Consider the following 19,874-nt stretch of genomic DNA (forward strand, 5'->3'; position numbering starts at 1 on the left):
AAGAGGCCAAGTTTTGATAGGGAAAGCCAAGCCAGAGATTGCTTGTGGGAGAAGGGTAATTCCCTTCAGTATTTTGCTCAGATTTTCTTGTTGTTTGGATTGCCAATTGGGCTTCCATAGATGTACTCAAATTTCACTGTTGCATAATAAAATAAAACCCTCACTACTGCACCGGTTTTCCCAAGTTGGGTTTTTCCGGGGACATTGGTGCAAAATTAACTGTGCAATTTATGTGTGTGCTAGCACTTCTTCTAGCGTTTATTTTTCCGCAGTTTTATTTGTGTAGGTTGTAGTGTGAGTTATTCAGTATTTGCTGTCGGAAACAATAAATAAATTGTTAATTAAAAATAACAATTAGGTGAATAATTTCCAGTTTGTTGCAATAGGATTCAGGATTCCAAATTTTCACACATGATACTCTCCTCTATTTATATGAGTACAGACTCTAATATTAGCCTGAAAGCCCCTAGATACAACTTTAATCACTAAACATGCTTCAGTACTCTCATCATAAATGCTCAAACTAGCCCAGACGTGTGAGCTACTAGGCTTCTAAGGTTGACACCATGCATAAAATGGCCTCCAAATGCCATGTCCAAGTGCTAAAAGGCTCCAAATGTGATGTGGAACCATGTAAACATCATGAATTGATGGTTGGCCATCAAATCCACCTCAATGGCTCCCTACGATCCCTAAATCTAGTTGGGGCACCACAAAATGTCCTCTATGGGTCACCACAAATTGTCCTCCAAGGCTTTCCTAGTGCTACTAGCCCTCCCTAGTCTCCAAAGGTGAGACCATCCTCATCTGAGCCCTGAATCAACTACCATCCATCAATTGGTGCTAAGGCTGGCCTGGGGGCATGCTGGGTCCAAGTTTGCCATCCTAAAGAATCATCAAATCCAGTGCAAAGTGGTACAACTTCTTTGGTGCAATGAGCACCCTAGTACATGTGTCAAATGTTGTTAATGCTAGGAGGCCCAAGAATCTCAACGCTTAACTTGGTAGTGCCAATGTGCCTCTCTAATGGCCTAGGTACCTGTGCATAAGGTGCCCATGACATGGGTCATTGGACCGCCTAACAATTACAACACAGATTCTAATGAAAGCAACCAACCATTAGGGAAAAAATCATTATTTCATCTAAGTGAACCAAGCTTGAGTTTCATGGGCTATTTAGTACTTCATATAAGGATCCCTTTCCAAAATCAGGGCCTTGAACTCGCAATGGAGTTAACTCCCTAGGTAGGAGTGGTTAAAGGATTGTTGAAATTGTAACTAGTGTCGGTCTTCAAAATGTAATATAATTTTATCATTGATATATTTATTATATTTATTATATTCATTATTATATTTTATTTTGGTCAAAGCATGTTCTTCATGCTTAGAGAGTCAAACGAGTCAAAAAGAATTTACTATGAGTCAAGAAAATTATCTAACATGTCCCATTTGGATATTTGTAAGAAAATGAAATTTTGAATTTTCTTTGAGTCATAAGTCCACCAAATGTACAAGTCGGCCTAATCCTCCAAGAGTCGCCTATTCGACCTCCTATACAGATATATATAAGACAGATTCGACCTATTTGGGACACACATTCAAGCACATACAAGAAGCAATTTTCTGAACTAATAAAGAAGAAAAGTTGAATTAATGGAGATAAGAGGCAAGTCTACACAATAAGAATCTAGCACATGTGGAAGAAGAATTTTGTGAATGAAGACGAGTTTTTTGAGGTAGCCACAGACCTATGTTCGGCCCCCCTGTTGCAGACCTGAAATTTCAGGAGGTTGACTAGAAGAGGACCGAAATTTTAGGAAGAAGACTAGATTTGGACCAAGTTTGACCTGTGTTGACTTTGACTCTTGTAGGTGACTTGGAGGAGGGTTGGACTTGATGTTATGGTGGCAATTTTGGTCTTGTTCTTAGATATATCATTTTGATATGATTCTATAAGAGAAGAATTGTTGGGTTTTCCCCCTTCTGGGGGTTTGCCCTGGCTTGCAGCCTAATTTTGGTGTCTCTTGTCTGTTTATTTTCTTGGAAGACATAACAAACAATAAGAAGAAATCTAACATTCACAAGTAACTATCAAGTTAAGAGGAATCAAGCCTAATCTACCCTATGCTTGGTGTCATCCTAAAGAATCATCAAATCTAGTGCAAAGAGGCACAACGTCCTAGGTGCAATGGGTGCCCTAGTACATGTGTCAAATGTTGTTTTTGCTAGGAGGCCCAAGAATCTCAATGCTTCACTTGGTAGTGCCAATGTGCCTCTCTAATGGCCTGGGTACCTGTGCATAAGGTGCCCAAGACATGGGTTGTTGAACCACCTAACAATCACAACACAGATTCTAGTGAATGCAACCAGTTATTAGGGACAAAAGTCATTATTTCATCTAAGTGAACCAAGCTTGAGTGCCATGGGCTATTTAATACTTCATGTAAGGATCCCTTTCCAAAATTAGGGCCTTGAACTTGCAATGGTGTTTCCTCCCTCGGTAGGAGTAGTTAAAGGACAACCCTATTACACGTTTCCATCCCCTAAGGGGAAGTAACATTTCCTTAGTCTACCTTTCAATTGATACTAGTTAGTGAATAATGATGATCACAGAGGAGATAAGGCTTCATGGCCAACAGCCATTGTCAAAGGGACCGGCTTATGGGGATCCACACCCTGAGTGTATAGATGTGAGGAGGGAGCAATCGTAGATGCATGAGTTACCAACTCAACCACTGTTTTTCCATCCCTCCTTTGTACCTTTTACTTTTTCTTGTTTTTTATTTGTATTATTGCTCATAACTCAAGGGTTAAAGCTTGCTTTGAATGATATAGCAGTTGTATTATCCCTTAATGATGAGTCAGTTAGTTGCTCATCAGGGTTGGGACATGCAAGGGTTCCTTCTTTTGATGTAATGGAGCAACATGTGTTCAAGAACCAGGTGATGGCTATAATGAGTGAGGTAGATTTTTGTTGTGGCCGTGATATGCTCTTTCTATTTCTTTAGGGAAAAGTTTCCAAGCCCTACCCAAGTATGTGGATATAAGGGTACCAAATCCCAAAGAACTAAGGTCAGTCAAACCCAAAGAATGGAGGTGAGATAAGGGCTTGTAATGTATGACAGAATGTGTTGAGTATCACATAGGGATAGATGGAACTATGCTATCTCATTTAGGGCTTCCCATGTAGTGCCCCTCCTATACCCATTGGGCCATTAGGGGAGGTCCCGCTGGACTAGGATTGAAAATTAACCCCCCATTTAAGGTGAGAGAACAAGATCATCGTCAAAGCCCATCCTTCTTCCAGATCACCCCATAATTCATGTCAAATGCCCAAAAACAAACAAGCATAAGCACCCAATTGAAAGATGATTAAGGTACCTTTTGGGAGGAAGCCCACCTTTGTCCATGTGCTCATGTCGTATGGGTTTGAAGTATATGGCTGATGCAAGTAGTGGAGATATAATGGCATGTCATCAGCTAGTGGTGGCTGTTAGGGGCTGCTAGCTATGTGGCTGACTGGCTGGCCGTCAAGAATAGGAGAAAAGTTTTCTCCTATAGGCTTGCCCATTTTGGTGGGTAACACATACTATTGCAGGCAATCTTGTATTTTATTTCCATGATACAAACAACCTTTTGGCTAATACAGTAATGGAGTTTGACTATGTCATTTGTTCACAGCTCCTTGAAGTTGATGGTGAATAGTCTTGTTTTGTGTAGTGGTGTGAATAGCCTAAGTGCCTTTACTTTGATTATATTGATCACTTAAGGCGCATGTCCATCTCCTTTCCTTCTTTCATATTTAGTAGTTGTTAACTGAAATTATCTCGCATTATTTAATTATAAGCTTTCTTTTGTCCTTGGTTGCTTGTTCATATTTTTCTAAGCGATGGATAGTGCATGAACGCTAGGAATGCCCCCCCGTGACTAGAGAAACACCCATCTGAATGGAGGAGTAATTAACAGTGGCCTGGGGTAAATTATTCATAGTTATTTCTCAGGTTTTCATAGATCACATTTGATAGATAACAGGGTTGCACATTGTTAAAGGACATTGTACCATTTTGATCTGCAGGCTGGGGAGGTAACAGAATTCATGGCAGTCATCATCACATCATACACTTCCAAAGATAAGAAATCCTCTTTTATCACTGAAGGCTCTACAAAAACATATGCAATCGAATGCACTTGTCACCCACATGAAAGCATACATTTACTTCAGAAGAACCAGACAAACGACTTACAAGTTACAACACATCATTGAGAAAATTATCCGTCATAAATACATATCTGCACAGGCCAGGCTCTACCATATCCATACATGAAAGCTTAGATTTAGCTTTTAATATAACAATCACCATTTAATGATATTGCTGACAACTAAACATATTTAATATCTATTAGCACAGCCCACGCTAAACATATGTCTTTCTTTAGTTATCTTTCCAAATTACTTTACCACAACCAAATTCTTCCTCTAACTTCTTATTCACAGCACTGCATTAACATCTCAGACATCCAAGTACCTCTGGTTGCAAGGGGGTCTAAGAGTAAGCACAGACATAAGTCATAAAAGAGGAACTCACTTTCAACTTCCAAGTTTGTCAACACAACCTAGGATTTCAGGGTCTAAATTTTGAATTCATCTTAAACAGGAGCACAACTCAAAATGTTGAGATAAATGAGTGATAAGGATAGTCAAATGATAATCCACTCTCATAAGCATTAAAAAAACTATTTTGCACAAATATACTTCATCTAGCATTCGTTACATAATTTATCACTTTCACTACCATGGATATCAGGGTAGCAAGATTACTTTTGGATTATTTCTTCTGCATCTGTCTGGGACTGTGTTGCTGCTGCAAGCTGTCGATTCAGGTCCTCAATGCAACTTTGTTTCCATGTGGTAACAGCGACTGTCTCTTCGAGCTCCTTCTCCTTTGTTTCCAGTTGATGACGAATTGCCTTATTTTCCTCCAAAAGTGAAACTGTTATAGACTCCTGAAGCTCTTTCAATTCCTATAAAAGAATTTAAAAGAAAATAAATAAGCTAGCTTAAGTAAGAAAGGAATGATAGATGAAAGGAACCAGAAACTTTAGCAGATGTTACCAGTCAACCATCATCACAGCCTCACTGAGAGGAAAATGTTTCCAGAAACAGGAATTCACAGGGTCCAGTAATGTTATTCAACTTGAGAAGATATTAGACTTCTAAGAAACAATAGAAAGCTGGGAGATGCCAGGAAATGGGGATTTGATAGGGAACAGATTTCTAAAAATATAAAGGAAACTTCCATTTTAAAAGTTGAATATATCATCTTTCAGAGAGTAAGAAACCTTTCAAATTCAGTCCAACGTCAAACAACAGTAGACAATTTATAATGTGAATCTTAATGCATTCATCAGCAAAATAAATTTTGATATGTCATATTAATATTCAAAATTCATAATATGATAGTGATACTAAAAATGTCAAAATGCCTACTCACAACAATATAAATCATAAATTACAATATTATAAACTTTTAAATAGCACTGAATCAAAGGCATGCACTCAAATATCAAGTACATGATTTCTCTAAGATATTAACTTATGTACTCCTGTGATGCAGGAGCATCAGTTAAATTTCGAATGACTGAGAAGGTCAAAACTTTTACTAGAGGAGCTGGTTCCTCAAAGTGTGGGATTTGTTAAGTAAATTAAGATTGATTAGTTGAGATTGCCATGTAATTGTTTAAGTATAGGAATTTGTTAGATTCTGTTAAGATAATGCTAAATTGAAAGCATAATATCCTCATCCGATCTTATTTTGGTGGAATCGAGCAACTGAGCAATGTATATATGTTATGATAATGAAAGGTAGAGGAGGCCAGAGATGAGAAAGAGGGATATGAGTGGGCATAACTCAATAGTAATATCAGTTTAAATGACTGCATATGTATTGTAATCCCCTGTAATGGTGAATTTTACGTTAATTTCTCTATATAGTCTATTCTTTGCATATGAGTGGAGTTGTCTGTTTAAATCCAGTCTTTTTCTGAGATTAGTGGCCATATTTCTTTAACAAGCCAAGTACAATTGGATTTGTCCGTGTGAATAAAATAACAGAGCAGTCTGTGTGGTTTTTATATACCCCCTATAAATCTCCTGAATAAAGACTTGCATTGTTTTTGTCTAGTTCCTGTATTGAAGCCTGTGAGCGGAGGTCACTTCTGTTGGATTTAGAGACGTCTAATTACAATAATTAAGTTGGACATACGTGCATTATGATTATGATATCAAATACTGTCAGCAAGATTACATTTATGTAATGATTAAAATATGCCAAAATAATGTGATTAATTAAGTCATGGCATTATACGTATTTAAATAAGGATTTGGATACAAATACATATAGAATAATGTTAAACAATTATAATTGTTAATGGACCGATTATAGTTGATTAAAATAATTGCAGTAATAAATTTGAGCTGAATAAGGAAATCAGAATCTATTCTGATTGATTTCAGTTTTTTCTGGAAAGTTCCCGATTTCAAAATCTGATGAAATCCGAAATTTCAGATTTCTTGACAGACTTGTTTCAGCTAAATTTCGGCTGCCCTAGGATTGGGGTTTTGCACTGCTATAAAGGGGCTGAGTCTCCAAGGCTTGCTATCAACTCAGAAAAATTGTCTGCTCCATTGAAGACTAGATACTCTGTCATTTAGGATAGCCAGAGAAAAGGATTGCAAGTTCTTGGAAGGATTCAAGAGCCAATAACTCAAGTCAAGACCAGGAGCCTTTGAAGATGGAAAGTAAGTTCCGCTGTGCATTAATTTTAATTTCTTACAAAGGAGTAGATCTTGGTTAGGGTTTAAAGTAATTAGGAAAACCCACAAAGTAAAACCAACAACTTCTTCCAGAACAGAATAAAATGAGCCAAAGACTCATATAGTCCTCGTGTAAACCAGCAACTGAAGATGAGAACAGAGCATAAGCGGAAAAGGGCGAAGACTCAGTTTTTTTTAAGGTTTACCAGAGTACGTGAATTGATGGCAATTGAAGTGACAGAGCCGAGGTCTGTTACGATTCGCTGTCTCGGGACAAAGAATAATTATCTCAGAGATTTCTAGCCTCAGAGCCACTATAGAACACCACATGATCGTTTGCATAGAGGTTAAGGGGCCAACCCCTTGACCATCATTCATGGAGCCCTCTCCTTCATTATGGCACCTTGAGGGCTCAATTCGGCCTTCCAATGACCCTTCTACATCATGACTTCATCATTTTGGCTCACTTATGGATGGCTTCTTCATCACTTTATGAGCTACTTGGTGGCCTTGTCAGCAAGGACATGTTATTTGCACATTATTTTATTATTGTAGGGGCTATTGGGCTAATTCGAATTAGTAGGAGGATCATATAAATAAAGATGACTCTCTTTTGTGAGAGCATCATCATCATCTCTTGGATCTATTCTCTTGTAAGAATTTCACACTTTTTCTTGGATGACTATTGGAGACTTCTATTGATGCATTTTGATATCTTTGGAGGCTGAAATTTTCGTTATTTCTTGGAGCCATTTCTTGTTCTATGGATGGATATATCTCTTGTCATCTTGTAAGTGTTATTTTGTTGAAGATCTCTCTTGAATAATGTCTAATATGTGGAATTGTTGCAATTGATTAATGCCTTTTGTGCCCTAGTTTTATTGAATATCATTGTAAAAGTTTATTTGATTGGCAATTGCACATGTTACTCATTGTATGCAATAGATGAATGTTCCTAGTGGATGAGATTGGTTCTTCTTCCATGAAAATCCATAGACCATGGGTGGGTAATTGTTGAAGAGTGTTTGTTAGGGCATCATTCTTTGACCTCCTTGAATACAATTTTGGCAAAATTTCAAATCATCATAGACTCCATAGCCCAAGGATTAGGCATTGATCCAATTAAAATTCGTGGTCACCCTTCCTTCTTTTTTTCTCTCTTCCACAAATTACAGCCCCTTTCTTAGACATCCAACTAGGGCTCCTTGCGAAATTCATTAGAGGTGAGATCCTTCAAAACCGTTTGGACAAGAATCTGCATTGGTGTCCCCTCTAGTGGATCTCCAAGTTTAATGCAATGCCCATGGTTAGTTTGTAATAAATATTATGCCCTAGTTGCATCTTTGGAAACCTACCTTGAATGTCTTTGGTAAGGAGGTCTTCTTGAGGGTCATTTGCACATAGCATTCAAAGGAATAAATCATTTAAGACCCTTTCCTATCCTGGCCTAGTGAGCATAATGGAGTAACTCCTCCACGATTACTCATAAACCCTAAGTTTTGTTTAGGCTCTTTCTAGGTCTCTCTAGTGAAGCAAAAGCCCGTTTAAGTGATACATCAACTTGCAAAGCTTCTAGAGAGGTCCTATATCACATTGGAAGCCTTGACCTTAGGCATACTCATCATCATTGAATATCTCTAACCTTAGGTCTAGATCTTTCTCCTATGCCTTTCTTGGAGAGCCCTTAGCTTCTTTTGAAGCGTTGAGCCATAATTGAATCTCTCCTTGAATGGGCCTTGGGAATCACTTCATACCTTATCATTGATCTCATCATTGCAAGTGATTTCCTTCATACTGGGACTCCTCCCATCGGTGAAAGTCCTTTAAGAGCAGGCAGCACTCACTGAGGTCACAGTGGGTTTTTGTCCCATTGTTGCCATATGGTCTAGTAATATTCCCACAGGTTCCACCCCTAGGACCCCTGCTAGATTGTGTGGCAACAGGAACCAAGTTTACTTGGTATCCTTAGCCAAAGTAGAGTAATGATCAATTAGATTTACCTTGTAGTTTTTATTTGCACTAGAAAATAACCTATGCTAGACTTGGGATTTTGTTTGAAGGCATTTCTTAGTCCTTCTCCTAACTATTTCTCTTGATTATCTTCTTTGGGCAGATTCAAGAGCAAGGAGTAGCCCTTTGTTGATTGATTTTGGGACAGCCTTGGAAAGGGAAGGAGTATTGTGGATTTGGGCAGCTAAAAAACTCTTCCTTGGACTGATTCGATAGTCTTCAAACCACCTTTCTACTTGACTATCTTTAAAGGCAGCAAAACACATTTAAGTGGACAGATTTTGCCCTCGCTTGGGACTGATTTTTGGCACTCTTTTGGGACTGATTTTCCCTCCTTGGAGACAGATTTTTACCATTTCTTGGGCAGAGTTGTCCCAAATCTTATCACTGATACCTTGCAATTTATTTTGGTGAACTTTTGGTCTATTGGGTGGTGTGTATAGGCTGCCCCTTGAGCCAAGGTTTACTGTCCTTCAAGGGCAGATTTGACAAGTAAATTTGTAAGCTTTTGCAAGTGATTTGTAGTTTGATCTCTTGTATGTATTGGAAAGAAGTATTTTTCCCTTTTGAGGGATTATTTGTAAACTTCTTCCAAAAGGACATCTTCCTTCCATCCCTCATCTTATAAGAGGGAGCTAATATAATAAAATCACTTTTCCTTTTGGGAACTCAGGGACTCTTTCCCCTGGGCATCCTACTCTTCCCATTTTGGGGGAAGGCTTTCTTGTGATCGGTTGAGTAGTTTGTTTTCATTGCTTGAACACTAAAATAGATTAGATTAACATTAGTCACTTCCAAATTTCATCTCTTTTTGCTTTCATTTCATGCAAAGTGTTTCATATTTTCCAAGCTTTACATGCTAAACATTTGGATGAGTTTTTGTGAACTAGTCTAATTTATTCCAAGCATTTCTTTTTGCTAACATTTCCCCCTTGCTCATAGTTTTTTTCATTTGCAATTCCATTTGATTATTTTCCTCATAAGTGGTGATTTGTTCCTTTTCAAGGCATCTTTTACTTATTGAGGCATTGTTATCATTAGTTTGGGCAAATTGCAAATCATTTCTTTCCTTTGAGCAATTAATTTGGTTTAGCTTCTTAACTTAATTTGAATTCTTGGCATTTAGTGTAAACTTACCTCCAACATAAGTTGATTGTATTAGACGATAGGGACCCTCCACCCATATTGACTCCTCACTCTGAGATCAGGACCTGGGTGAGGGTGAGGTCTGGGAACTGGAGTTGGTTGAAACTTGCTCTAGATTAGGATTAACTAAAATAAACCAAGAAGCATTCCATCACATTCATTTTCTAGCACCTTGTTACCGCTCAAACTATCAGGTGTCCTAGAGGGGATCCTAAAGGGGCAACTGCTACGTCAAGAGCAACAATGGAGCTATAGCCCACTGTCACCTCAACTAAAGCTCCCTACTCTTTATGGACTTTCACCAATGGGAGGAGACCCGGTATGAAGGGAATCACTAGAAAAATGAGTCAATAAAGGAAAAAGGGTGATTCATAAAGGCCTATTCACAAGAGAGACTCAAATTGTGGTTTGCTTGCTTGAGAAGCAAGGTGTAAGGCTCTCTAAGAAGGGCCAAGGGGATTTCAAGGGCTAGGGTTTGCAAATAAAACTTGTGAAGAAGGGACCTAGTCCTAAAAACCCTTGTGAAAACTTGGTTCCAAAATGGTCTTTGTGAACTTATCTTCAAAAAGTTGTGGGACCACACAAGACCAAGTGGACCCAAAATTAGGTCAAGTAAGGAATTGGTCACTCAAGGAGGGGCTTGACCTAATTGAGGAAGAGAAGAGGATCAATGGACAAATCTTCTTGGAATGAAAGGAAATGATCCAAATGAGGTCACTAGCCAAGGGAAACCTACGGAAAGAAATGGTCCTCGAGCTAGGTCTTGCGATATCTCGAGATCCTACCGTCGGTTTTCCTTCAAATTTGGAAGGCCTCTAGAGCACACTCCAGTGCAGTTGTGGACCAAAAATCAAAGTGTTTGGATGGCTAGATTGTGAGATAGTTGATGCCCTAGATGACCTATGGAGACTCGACCTAGAACGAAAGAGAGAAAGGTGAGAATAATATGCTTTAAGGTGATCACCTATGGAGGATCAGTGCCTAATCCCTTGGGAGAAATGGAGTCAAGGAGATTCCAATGCTTGGGATGATTTCATTTAGTCTAGGAGGCCTCTAGAACAATTTCGCATGGCAATTACGACATGAGACAATTGCTTCAAGGTCTTTATACTTCGATATGCAATATATGATGACTTATCAAGATAAAATTTCAACAAAATATCTCTAGGAACATTCACTTATTCAAACATGGCCCATGACATGATGCAACACTATAAAAAGACAAATTTCCACCATTTCACACAAGAAAAGTAGCAAATTTCAGCCTAGTATAGCGAAATTCCCCAACAACATGCATGTGACATAAGAAAATGATAAAATAGCATTAAAAATGCACTTACATGTGAGAACAAGTATATCCAATCATCATCATATGCCAATATAGAAGCTCCAAGACAAAAATGAAGAGATCCAAACATCAAAATTCATCCATTCATCCAATTTCGTCCTCCAAAAAGAATAGCAAAAATCTCACAAGAGAGAATGATCCAATCCAAGTGATGATGAGAGAATGAATCAACTCATCATCTATTTATACAATGCCTAATGAATTCGATTTAGCTAATTTTGACGTAATGTAGCCCCTAAAATAAAATAATGTGCATAATAACAACCTTTTGGTGACAACCCCACCAAACTAGCTCAATAATAAAGGAGTAAGCCTCTCAATAGGGTCGAATGATCAATAACATGTGTCGTTGGGCCTTAGAGGAGGCCTAATGAAGTCCATAGGTTCCATAATGTGAAATAGAACTCCCAAAAGTAGTGGACAAGTGGTTGGCCCCTTGTTCTCCAAGTAATAAACATGTTGGGCTCCCAAACGGATGTGGGGGCACACATGTTTCCTCACGGGTCCCCAAACAAATCGAAGATGCCTGTAAAGCATTTTCAAGGGCTAGGATGATGGTATAAGTGATGCCACATCATCATATAGATCCTGGGTCATCTGCCAAGTGTATGGTGCCACTGTGGAGCTGACTGCGCATGGTGAAACAGGTGCATCTTTCTTGTCCAATGGGTGAAACACGAGCAATCTCTAAATGAATCTGTGGATCCATGTAATGTTGTTTGCTGCTGTGCAAGCCCATGCCTCTCTACACACACCCTACATGTGTCGATGTAGCCCTCTGGAGGGCTAGAACCCCGTCTCGGGAGACCAAACCCAAGATGGAGACCATCTACAATCCTGCATAAGATCCAATGCGTCCCCTTGCCTTCCAGTATACCAAGTCATCAAAGAAATCGAGTAAAAGAGTTTACAAACCATGGAAAACAGGTGGGCACTTCAAAATGGCATGCCCTTCCACAGTGGGCTTTGGCATGTGCTAATGTCTCCAAGCTCCAAGGGGTTTTAACCAAGCACCCTATTAGGTGGTTTATGCTTCTAAAAACAGTGGTATGTCCATCGTACATCCTTCAAATGGCGGTGGCATGTGATAAAGTGATGGAACGAAGTAGGGAATTGTTGTCGCGCAGATTGACACGACAACGCTCAGACCGGGGGCTGTCACTTTGATCCCCGATCCCTCCTTTTAAGCCTGTCTCCCGCGGCTAAGGGGGCTAGACCCTGTGAGATGATGAAGACCAACTGTCGACCAGTTGGTTGGGAGACACGATATGATAAGCACTAGATGGATTTGATTAATTTAGCAGACCAGTGCCTTAAGAGATTGTTTTTTAAAACGATTACTTGTTTGATGATATAGAAACATAAACCGAGAACAGCAATCATTTGTCATCAAAGGAATCAGCTAAATCACAATGCTCATAGAATGGTCGAAACGATATCCAGCAACCGAGAATTTTAAAGAGATGAATGCTTTAAACCACCACGAGAATCATAAATCATTAACCAGATATCATATTTCGTATCTCGACTTCAAAATTTAGATCTCAGCATGAAAGATATAACATGAAAATTCCTGAAAATAACTGGATCTGAAAATTTCCACAATATTTTTATATTTTTTTCGAAAATTTTTTTTTATTTTATAAATAAACTATTTAATCAAAAGTTAAATTCCTAAATTGAAAATTAAATTTCCTAAATTAAAAATAAAAAAAGGAGATTTAATATGTATGATAAAAAAGACAAAATCGCATTTTTTATTTTCATATATATTTTTAAAAGAAACAAAAACTAAATTATAAGACAAAACTAAATTTTAAAATGAAATCAAAAAAAAAAACCTAACTCTAAACTATGCTACTGATCCTTTAATATACATATATATATTTTTTTATTTTTTATGAAAACTAAAAATAAAACTTTAAACTAACAAAAATCTAAAATACAAATACGTATATATCGTAATACCTAAAATAAAAAAACGTTGAACGAGGACCCCAGCAAAAATGTGACGGCAGCCTATGTTATCAAAATCGTGACCTCGATTTGAAACAAAGAAACTGAACGCGGAAACCATAAGCAGCTAATGCCGGCAGAAACAAAAGAAAACGATTTAGAGAATACCTGGAGACAATCGACGCAGTGATCTGAGAAAAACTTGAATCGATTTTACCTGAGCTCACGCCAGAACTCGTGAATGCACCCAAAAATCTTACAGCGATCCCTGCGGCGGAGTGGTTTACAGATGATGGCGGCAATCTGGTAAACAATGTGTGGATAGATCCGATGTCGAAGTCGTGATAAAGCCTGAGCCGCAGCTGGAAAACACTGTTACTCCCACGTAAGATGCCCATAACGATAAATTTAACGCTTAACTCCAGATCCGTAGGCTATGCAGACGGCTTGATGCCCAGTATTACACCGATCCGACATTTTGCAGGTTCCGGCGATCACATTGATCATACACAAGATGATTGACGGCACGAGCTTTTTCAATGGCAGAGTTTTGCAATGTATAGATGCAGGTTTTACGACGACTTATGCACGCAAATGTATGTCGACCGGATGAAAAGCAAAACTCATAAATCATGTATTTTCTTGCTCATGCCGTTTTCACCTCACGCTGTTACAGCCCGAACCTAAACCCGTAACGTATGTAGAGAGAACTTCGAATGCTCTGTTTGTGCTTGCGACTGCAGGTTCTCGATGAGCTGAGCGTGAAATGACTCAGAAATGGCAGCGTTCTGTCTGCTGGCTCATGTGAAATTACGCTGTATATACATAAAAATTTATTGCATTCAGATTTAACAACGAAGCCTGCATCAACAATTTTGAAGGAATTGCCTGTGAGCCGATCCTGGACAACTGCAATTTTAAAGAAAATAAAACCCTAATTAAAAAAAATTGGAACCCTAAGACAACTGATTAATGTACAGATTTGGCCCCTTCACAGCCAGATTTAGCAATAAGAACAGGAATATTTAAAGAACAGAAATTTCAGATTTTCACTGTGAAGAACTTCAGAAATCTCTCATGCAAATTAGAAAAATAAACTGAAAGATAGACCCAGGATCAAATCCAACTGGGCTCAGCAAAAAATGCTTGCGGGAGTTGGCTGGTTCAGCCGAGAACTTCCCCTAACGCCCGTTAATTCTTCTTCAGTAAGGGTTTTCTGCACAGCTCAAGACAACCATCAGTAAAGAGGGCAAAAATGCTGCTAGATCTCAAAAAGTAATGGAGATACCTGCCATTACTTCAGAAACCCTAACAACACTCAAACCCTAGCAAGTGAACAAGATACCTGTGCTCACAATACTCTACAATAAGCTATTATTAATGGCTGAAAATAAAATATGCAGAAAATTAAACAATCTCACAGCATTTCAAGAGAGTAACACCAGCAAGATATGGACCCCAAAGTCTTCTTTTATTAACCAGAAACAGATTTACAAGAGAGCTTCTTCAGTACCAGACTCACAGATCTTATTCCAATTATCTGAAATGACCCCTAGCACCCTATATAAAGGAAATGATCCCAACGGCTAGTTCGAGTGATCCATGTTCGAAATGATCTCGACCGTCGATGGAGATCAAGACATCTCTTAATCTCATCCGTCGAATTATTAAAAAATAATATTTTGCATGCATTCACTTAAAATATTATTATTTTATTATTTTAGGGTTTTTGCTCTATTTTATGATTTTTTATTATTTTTTAACTTTTTAATTTTTTAATTTTTTATTATTTTATTATTTTATTAAATGGATCATCGAACTAAGCCTTCGGAAACATCACCTAGGACCTAGGACTTAGGACAAATGAGGGGATTTAAAACATTTTCAACCCTCAAGACACATTTCATGATGACTTTTTACAATTTACATCTCAAGGGGGCAAACCCACTTAATACAGACCCTCACAAATCACCCAGTTTCTGCGACACACTTATAATCTAGCAGATCAACACACTAGGATTCTCCTAAAATTCTAATGACAAAATCCATCCCGGCTTTGGGGTCAGGTTTGAAGGAAAACTCTGCCGATCATGGATCGGTGAGACGAAAAACCTTCCGGGACGTAGATTACCATCAGAAAGTTAGGTCCACCTAGGCAATTTACATACATGACTCATGTCTGCTAAGATTATTTACAATTCATATATGCAGACTGGGTTTACAATCAAAATGATTAAGCTGTTGATGACTGCAGGATGGCACGGACACGCTGATCAGGTGTTGCCCCTCTTTGCAAAGAAAAAAGGGGGGGTACTGCATGGGTAGTTGACCGGTACTGGTCAACATCTGGCTCTACTTGGGGACACGTTGCTGCTTGCAGGAATGTGAGAATCCAGAATCTGCATCCATACAACACAAAAATAAGTAGCGTCCATCCAAAAATCATCATATAACATTAAGCACAGGAAAGATAAAAGCTCTTCATTTATTGACTATCTAAAGCAGAAATAAAAATGCGGAAAAAACAAGGAGTAGGGTTAGAAATACGATACAAAAGATGCCCCATGGCATCACATGTGTTCAATATAGTGCATACTGAGCATTTGCCTACTTTCAGGCAAATCTGTCGGCTGCTTGTCGGATGTGCCATGTCCAATTTTGCATATGGTAGAACAGTTTCCTATCCGAAAATCAAGCTGCTCGCGGCCGTCTGATGCGTCAAATCTTCTTCTTATTTTCTTTCTCTTGCGCTTTTTCTTTCAAGCAGGTTGAATTACTGATGATCTGGAACTTTCTGTTTCAAAGCTATCAGATGAAGTATGTAAGATATGCGTGACATGTCTTTCTTCATCTTGCATCTGATCTTTATCATTCTTAAATCTATCCGGATCACCTTTAATTAACCATCTTTCAATTGAATCAATAACCTCCTCATAATAAGATGGAACTTGTTGCAACAAATGAGAAGGCTCCTGATCTGTTGATGTCTCCTGGTTTCTCTTATTCTCTGACGATTGTTGAAACTTTTGAACCTGTATTTTAATGGCATTTATCTGGCTAGAGTGTTCAACCTTTATATCACCGATTTGTCTGGCATGATGTTCTTCCATGTCTTTTATTACTTTATCATTCTTTTCCTTTATGTCCATTAAGCAATGCTGCATGGAATTTATTTCTTCTTCATGATTTGCTTGCATGTCAGCCAACTGATTATTATGATTGAAAGTCATGATAGTCATTTCCTCATCCATAGTTAATAACTTGTTTTGCATAGAGTCAATTTCCTTATCATGATCAGCTTTCATGGTCACCATATTTTCCTCTAAGACTGACATCTTGCTATGCATGTTTCCAATTTCTATTTCATATTTAGTTTTCATGGCCTCAATTTCTTTAGCATGCTGATTTTGTGTGACCTCCATCTCCCTATTACGTTTCTCCAGATGGGTGCATAAAGTTCTTACATCATTGATATGACTAGTTTGATTGCTTTCCATATTTTTCACTAGCATCATTAGATCTCGTATAATTTGCTTTTGTTCTTCCTTTTCATTGTCATTTACCCCTGATTTTTCACCATCATGAACTTGATCTGCAATATTTCCGGTGGATGACACATTCTGATCTGATGAATCGTCTTGGGATCTTTCACCATCAGCTAGACCTTTTATCAAATTATTTACATTCTGTTGCACAATTTTAGAGGAAGAAGACAAGCTGTTTGGATAACCATATCTATCTTCAAAAGCATTGATAATGTCTTCCAAAGAAGTGAAAAAATCTTTAGGAAAATTGTTAAACCAATTCAAAGCATCATCTTCTAAAGAAAGGACAAATAGACGCATTTTGATATCTTCATGATTAAACTGAGGGGGTCTACAATATATGACCATTATGCGAGTAAACAAGCCTAGATGCCTTCTAACAGCGATTGAATCACCATCTGAAAAAATAGGTAATTCAGGAATGGCCTCCTCTGGAAAATCATGGAGACGGTGAGTAAAACGACATGGTTTACATGAATAATCCATGATGAACAATAAGGGATGAAATGGATAATAGAACTAGATCTCCGCTCAAGAAAATCAATAAATGAAAACAGTGGAGTCGCCACTTGAACAATGAATCTGATTCTAAGATCCAAAAAGGAATCACAAGCAGATATGAGGAAGGCTTCTTGTCTGAGAAAAATGAGAAAATGGAGTCGCCACCCAAACAAGAAACAAACCGAAAAGGACGCTTTTGATATGACGAAAGGCAATAAAAGATCCAAATGATAATCCCAAAGGTTGAATCTACCAGCTCAAATGAGAGATGAGAAAGATGAGAAAATGAATGTCGATGAAACTCCAGGAACAGAAAAACGGCGCCAAAAAATGTTGGCGTTGCCGGGCCAGATGAAAAGATAAGAAATGAGAATGATGATTGTCGTTGAAACGCCGAGAAAACAAAGTCCCCGGCAACGGCGCCAAAAAATGTTGTCGCGCAGATTGACACGACAACGCTCAGACCGGGAGCTGTCACTTTGATCCCCGATCCCTCCTTTTAAGCCTGTCTCCCGCGGCTAAGGGGGGTAGACCCTGTGAGATGATGAAGACCAACTGTCGACCAGTTGGTTGGGAGACACGAGACACGATATGATAAGCACTAGATGGATTTGATTAATTTAGCAGACCAGTGCCTTAAGAGATTGTTTTTTAAAACGATTACTTGTTTGATGATATAGAAACATAAACCGAGAACAGCAATCATTTGTCATCAAAGGAATCAGCTAAATCACAATGCTCATAGAATGATCGAAACGATATCCAGCAACCGAGAATTTTAAAGAGATGAATGCTTTAAACCACCACGAGAATCATAAATCATTAACCAGATATCATATTTTGTATCTCGACTTCAAAATTTAGATCTCAGCATGAAAGATATAACATGAAAATTCCTGAAAATAACTGGATCTGAAAATTTCCACAATATTTTTATATTTTTTTCGAATTTTTTTTTTTTTATTTTATAAATAAACTATTTAATCAAAAGTTAAATTCCTAAATTGAAAATTAAATTTCCTAAATTAAAAATAAAAAAAGGAGATTTAATATGTATGATAAAAAAGACAAAATCGCATTTTTTATTTTCATATATATTTTTAAAAGAAACAAAAACAAAATTATAAGACAAAACTAAATTTTAAAATGAAATCAAAAAAAAAAAACCTAACTCTAAACTATGCTACTAATCCTTTAATATACATATATATATTTTTTGATTTTTTATGAAAACTAAAAATAAAACTTTAAACTAACAAAAATCTAAAATGCAAATACGTATATATCGTAATACCTAAAATAAAAAAACGCTGAACGATGACCCCAGCAAAAATGTGACGGCAGCTTATGTTATCAAAATCGTGACCTCGATTTGAAACAAAGAAACTGAATGCGGAAACCATGAGCAGCTAATGCCGGCAGAAACAAAAGAAAACGATTTAGAGAATACCTGGAGACAATCGACGCAGTGATCTGAGAAAAACTTGATTCGATTCTACCTGAGCTCACGCCAGAACTCGTGAATGCACCCAAAAATCTTACAGCGATCCCTGCGGCGGAGTGGTTTACAGATGATGGCGGCAATCTGGTAAACAATGTGTGGATAGATCCGATGTCGAAGTCGTGATAAAGCCTGAGCCGCAGCTGGAAAACACTGTTACTCCCACGTAAGATGCCCATAACGATAAATTTAACGCTTAACTCCAGATCCGTAGGCTATGCAGACGGCTTGATGCCTAGTATTACACCGATCCGACATTTTGCAGGTTCCAGCAATCACATTGATCATACCCAAGATGATTGACGGCACGAGCTTTTTCAATGGCAGAGTTTTGCAATGTATAGATGCAGGTTTTACGACGACTTATGCACGCAGATGCAGGTCGACCGGATGAAAAGCAAAACTCATAAATCATGTATTTTCTTGCTCATGCCGTTTTCACCTCACGCTGTTACAGCCCGAACCCAAACCTGTAATGTATGTAGAGAGAGTTTCGAATGCTCTGTTTGTGCTTGCAAGTGCAGGTTCTCGATGAGCTGAGCGTGAAATGACTCAGGAATGGCAGCGTTCTGTCTGCTGGCTCATGTCACTGTTTGATATGTGAAATTACGATGTATATACATAAAAATTTATTGCATTCAGATTTAACAATGAAGCCTGCATCAAAAATTTTGAAGGAATTGCCTGTGGGCCGATCCTGGGCAACTGCAATTAAAAGAAAATAAAACCCTAATTAAAAAAATTTGAAAACCTAAAACATCTTATTAATGTATAGATTTGGCCCCTTCACAGCCAGATTTAGCAATAAGAACAGGAATATTTAAAGAACAGAAATTTCAGATTTTCACTGTGAAGAACTTCAGAAATCTCTCATGCAAATTAGAAAAATAAACCGAATGATAGACCCAGGATCAAATCCAACTGGGCTCAGCAAAAAATGCTTGCGGGAGTTGGCTGGTTCAGCCGAGAACTTCCCCTAACGCCCGTTAATTCTTCTTCAGTAAGGGTTTTCTGCACAGCTCAAGACAACCATCAGTAAAGAGGGCAAAAATG

At 38.1% G+C, this 19,874-nt stretch overlaps 1 protein-coding gene across 3 annotated transcripts in view; it reads right to left on the reverse strand.

Moving 5' to 3' along the window:
• Positions 1 to 19,874, reverse strand: part of LOC149220267 (uncharacterized) — a 519,697-nt gene that overhangs the window by 192,319 nt on the left and 307,504 nt on the right. For all 3 annotated transcript variants that reach the window (XM_089384738.1, XM_089384737.1, XM_089384736.1), the window contains exon 7: positions 4,820 to 5,022. In XM_089384738.1, the coding sequence (XP_089240864.1) occupies positions 4,820 to 5,022 (203 nt within the window). The remainder of the gene's footprint in view (positions 1 to 4,819; positions 5,023 to 19,874) is intronic.

Source organism: Pinus tabuliformis, chromosome Q (genome assembly GCF_031772625.1).
Source record: "Pinus tabuliformis cultivar Carrire ecotype Pingquan chromosome Q, CPIR1, whole genome shotgun sequence".
In the NCBI taxonomy this organism is placed as follows: domain Eukaryota; kingdom Viridiplantae; phylum Streptophyta; class Pinopsida; order Pinales; family Pinaceae; genus Pinus; species Pinus tabuliformis.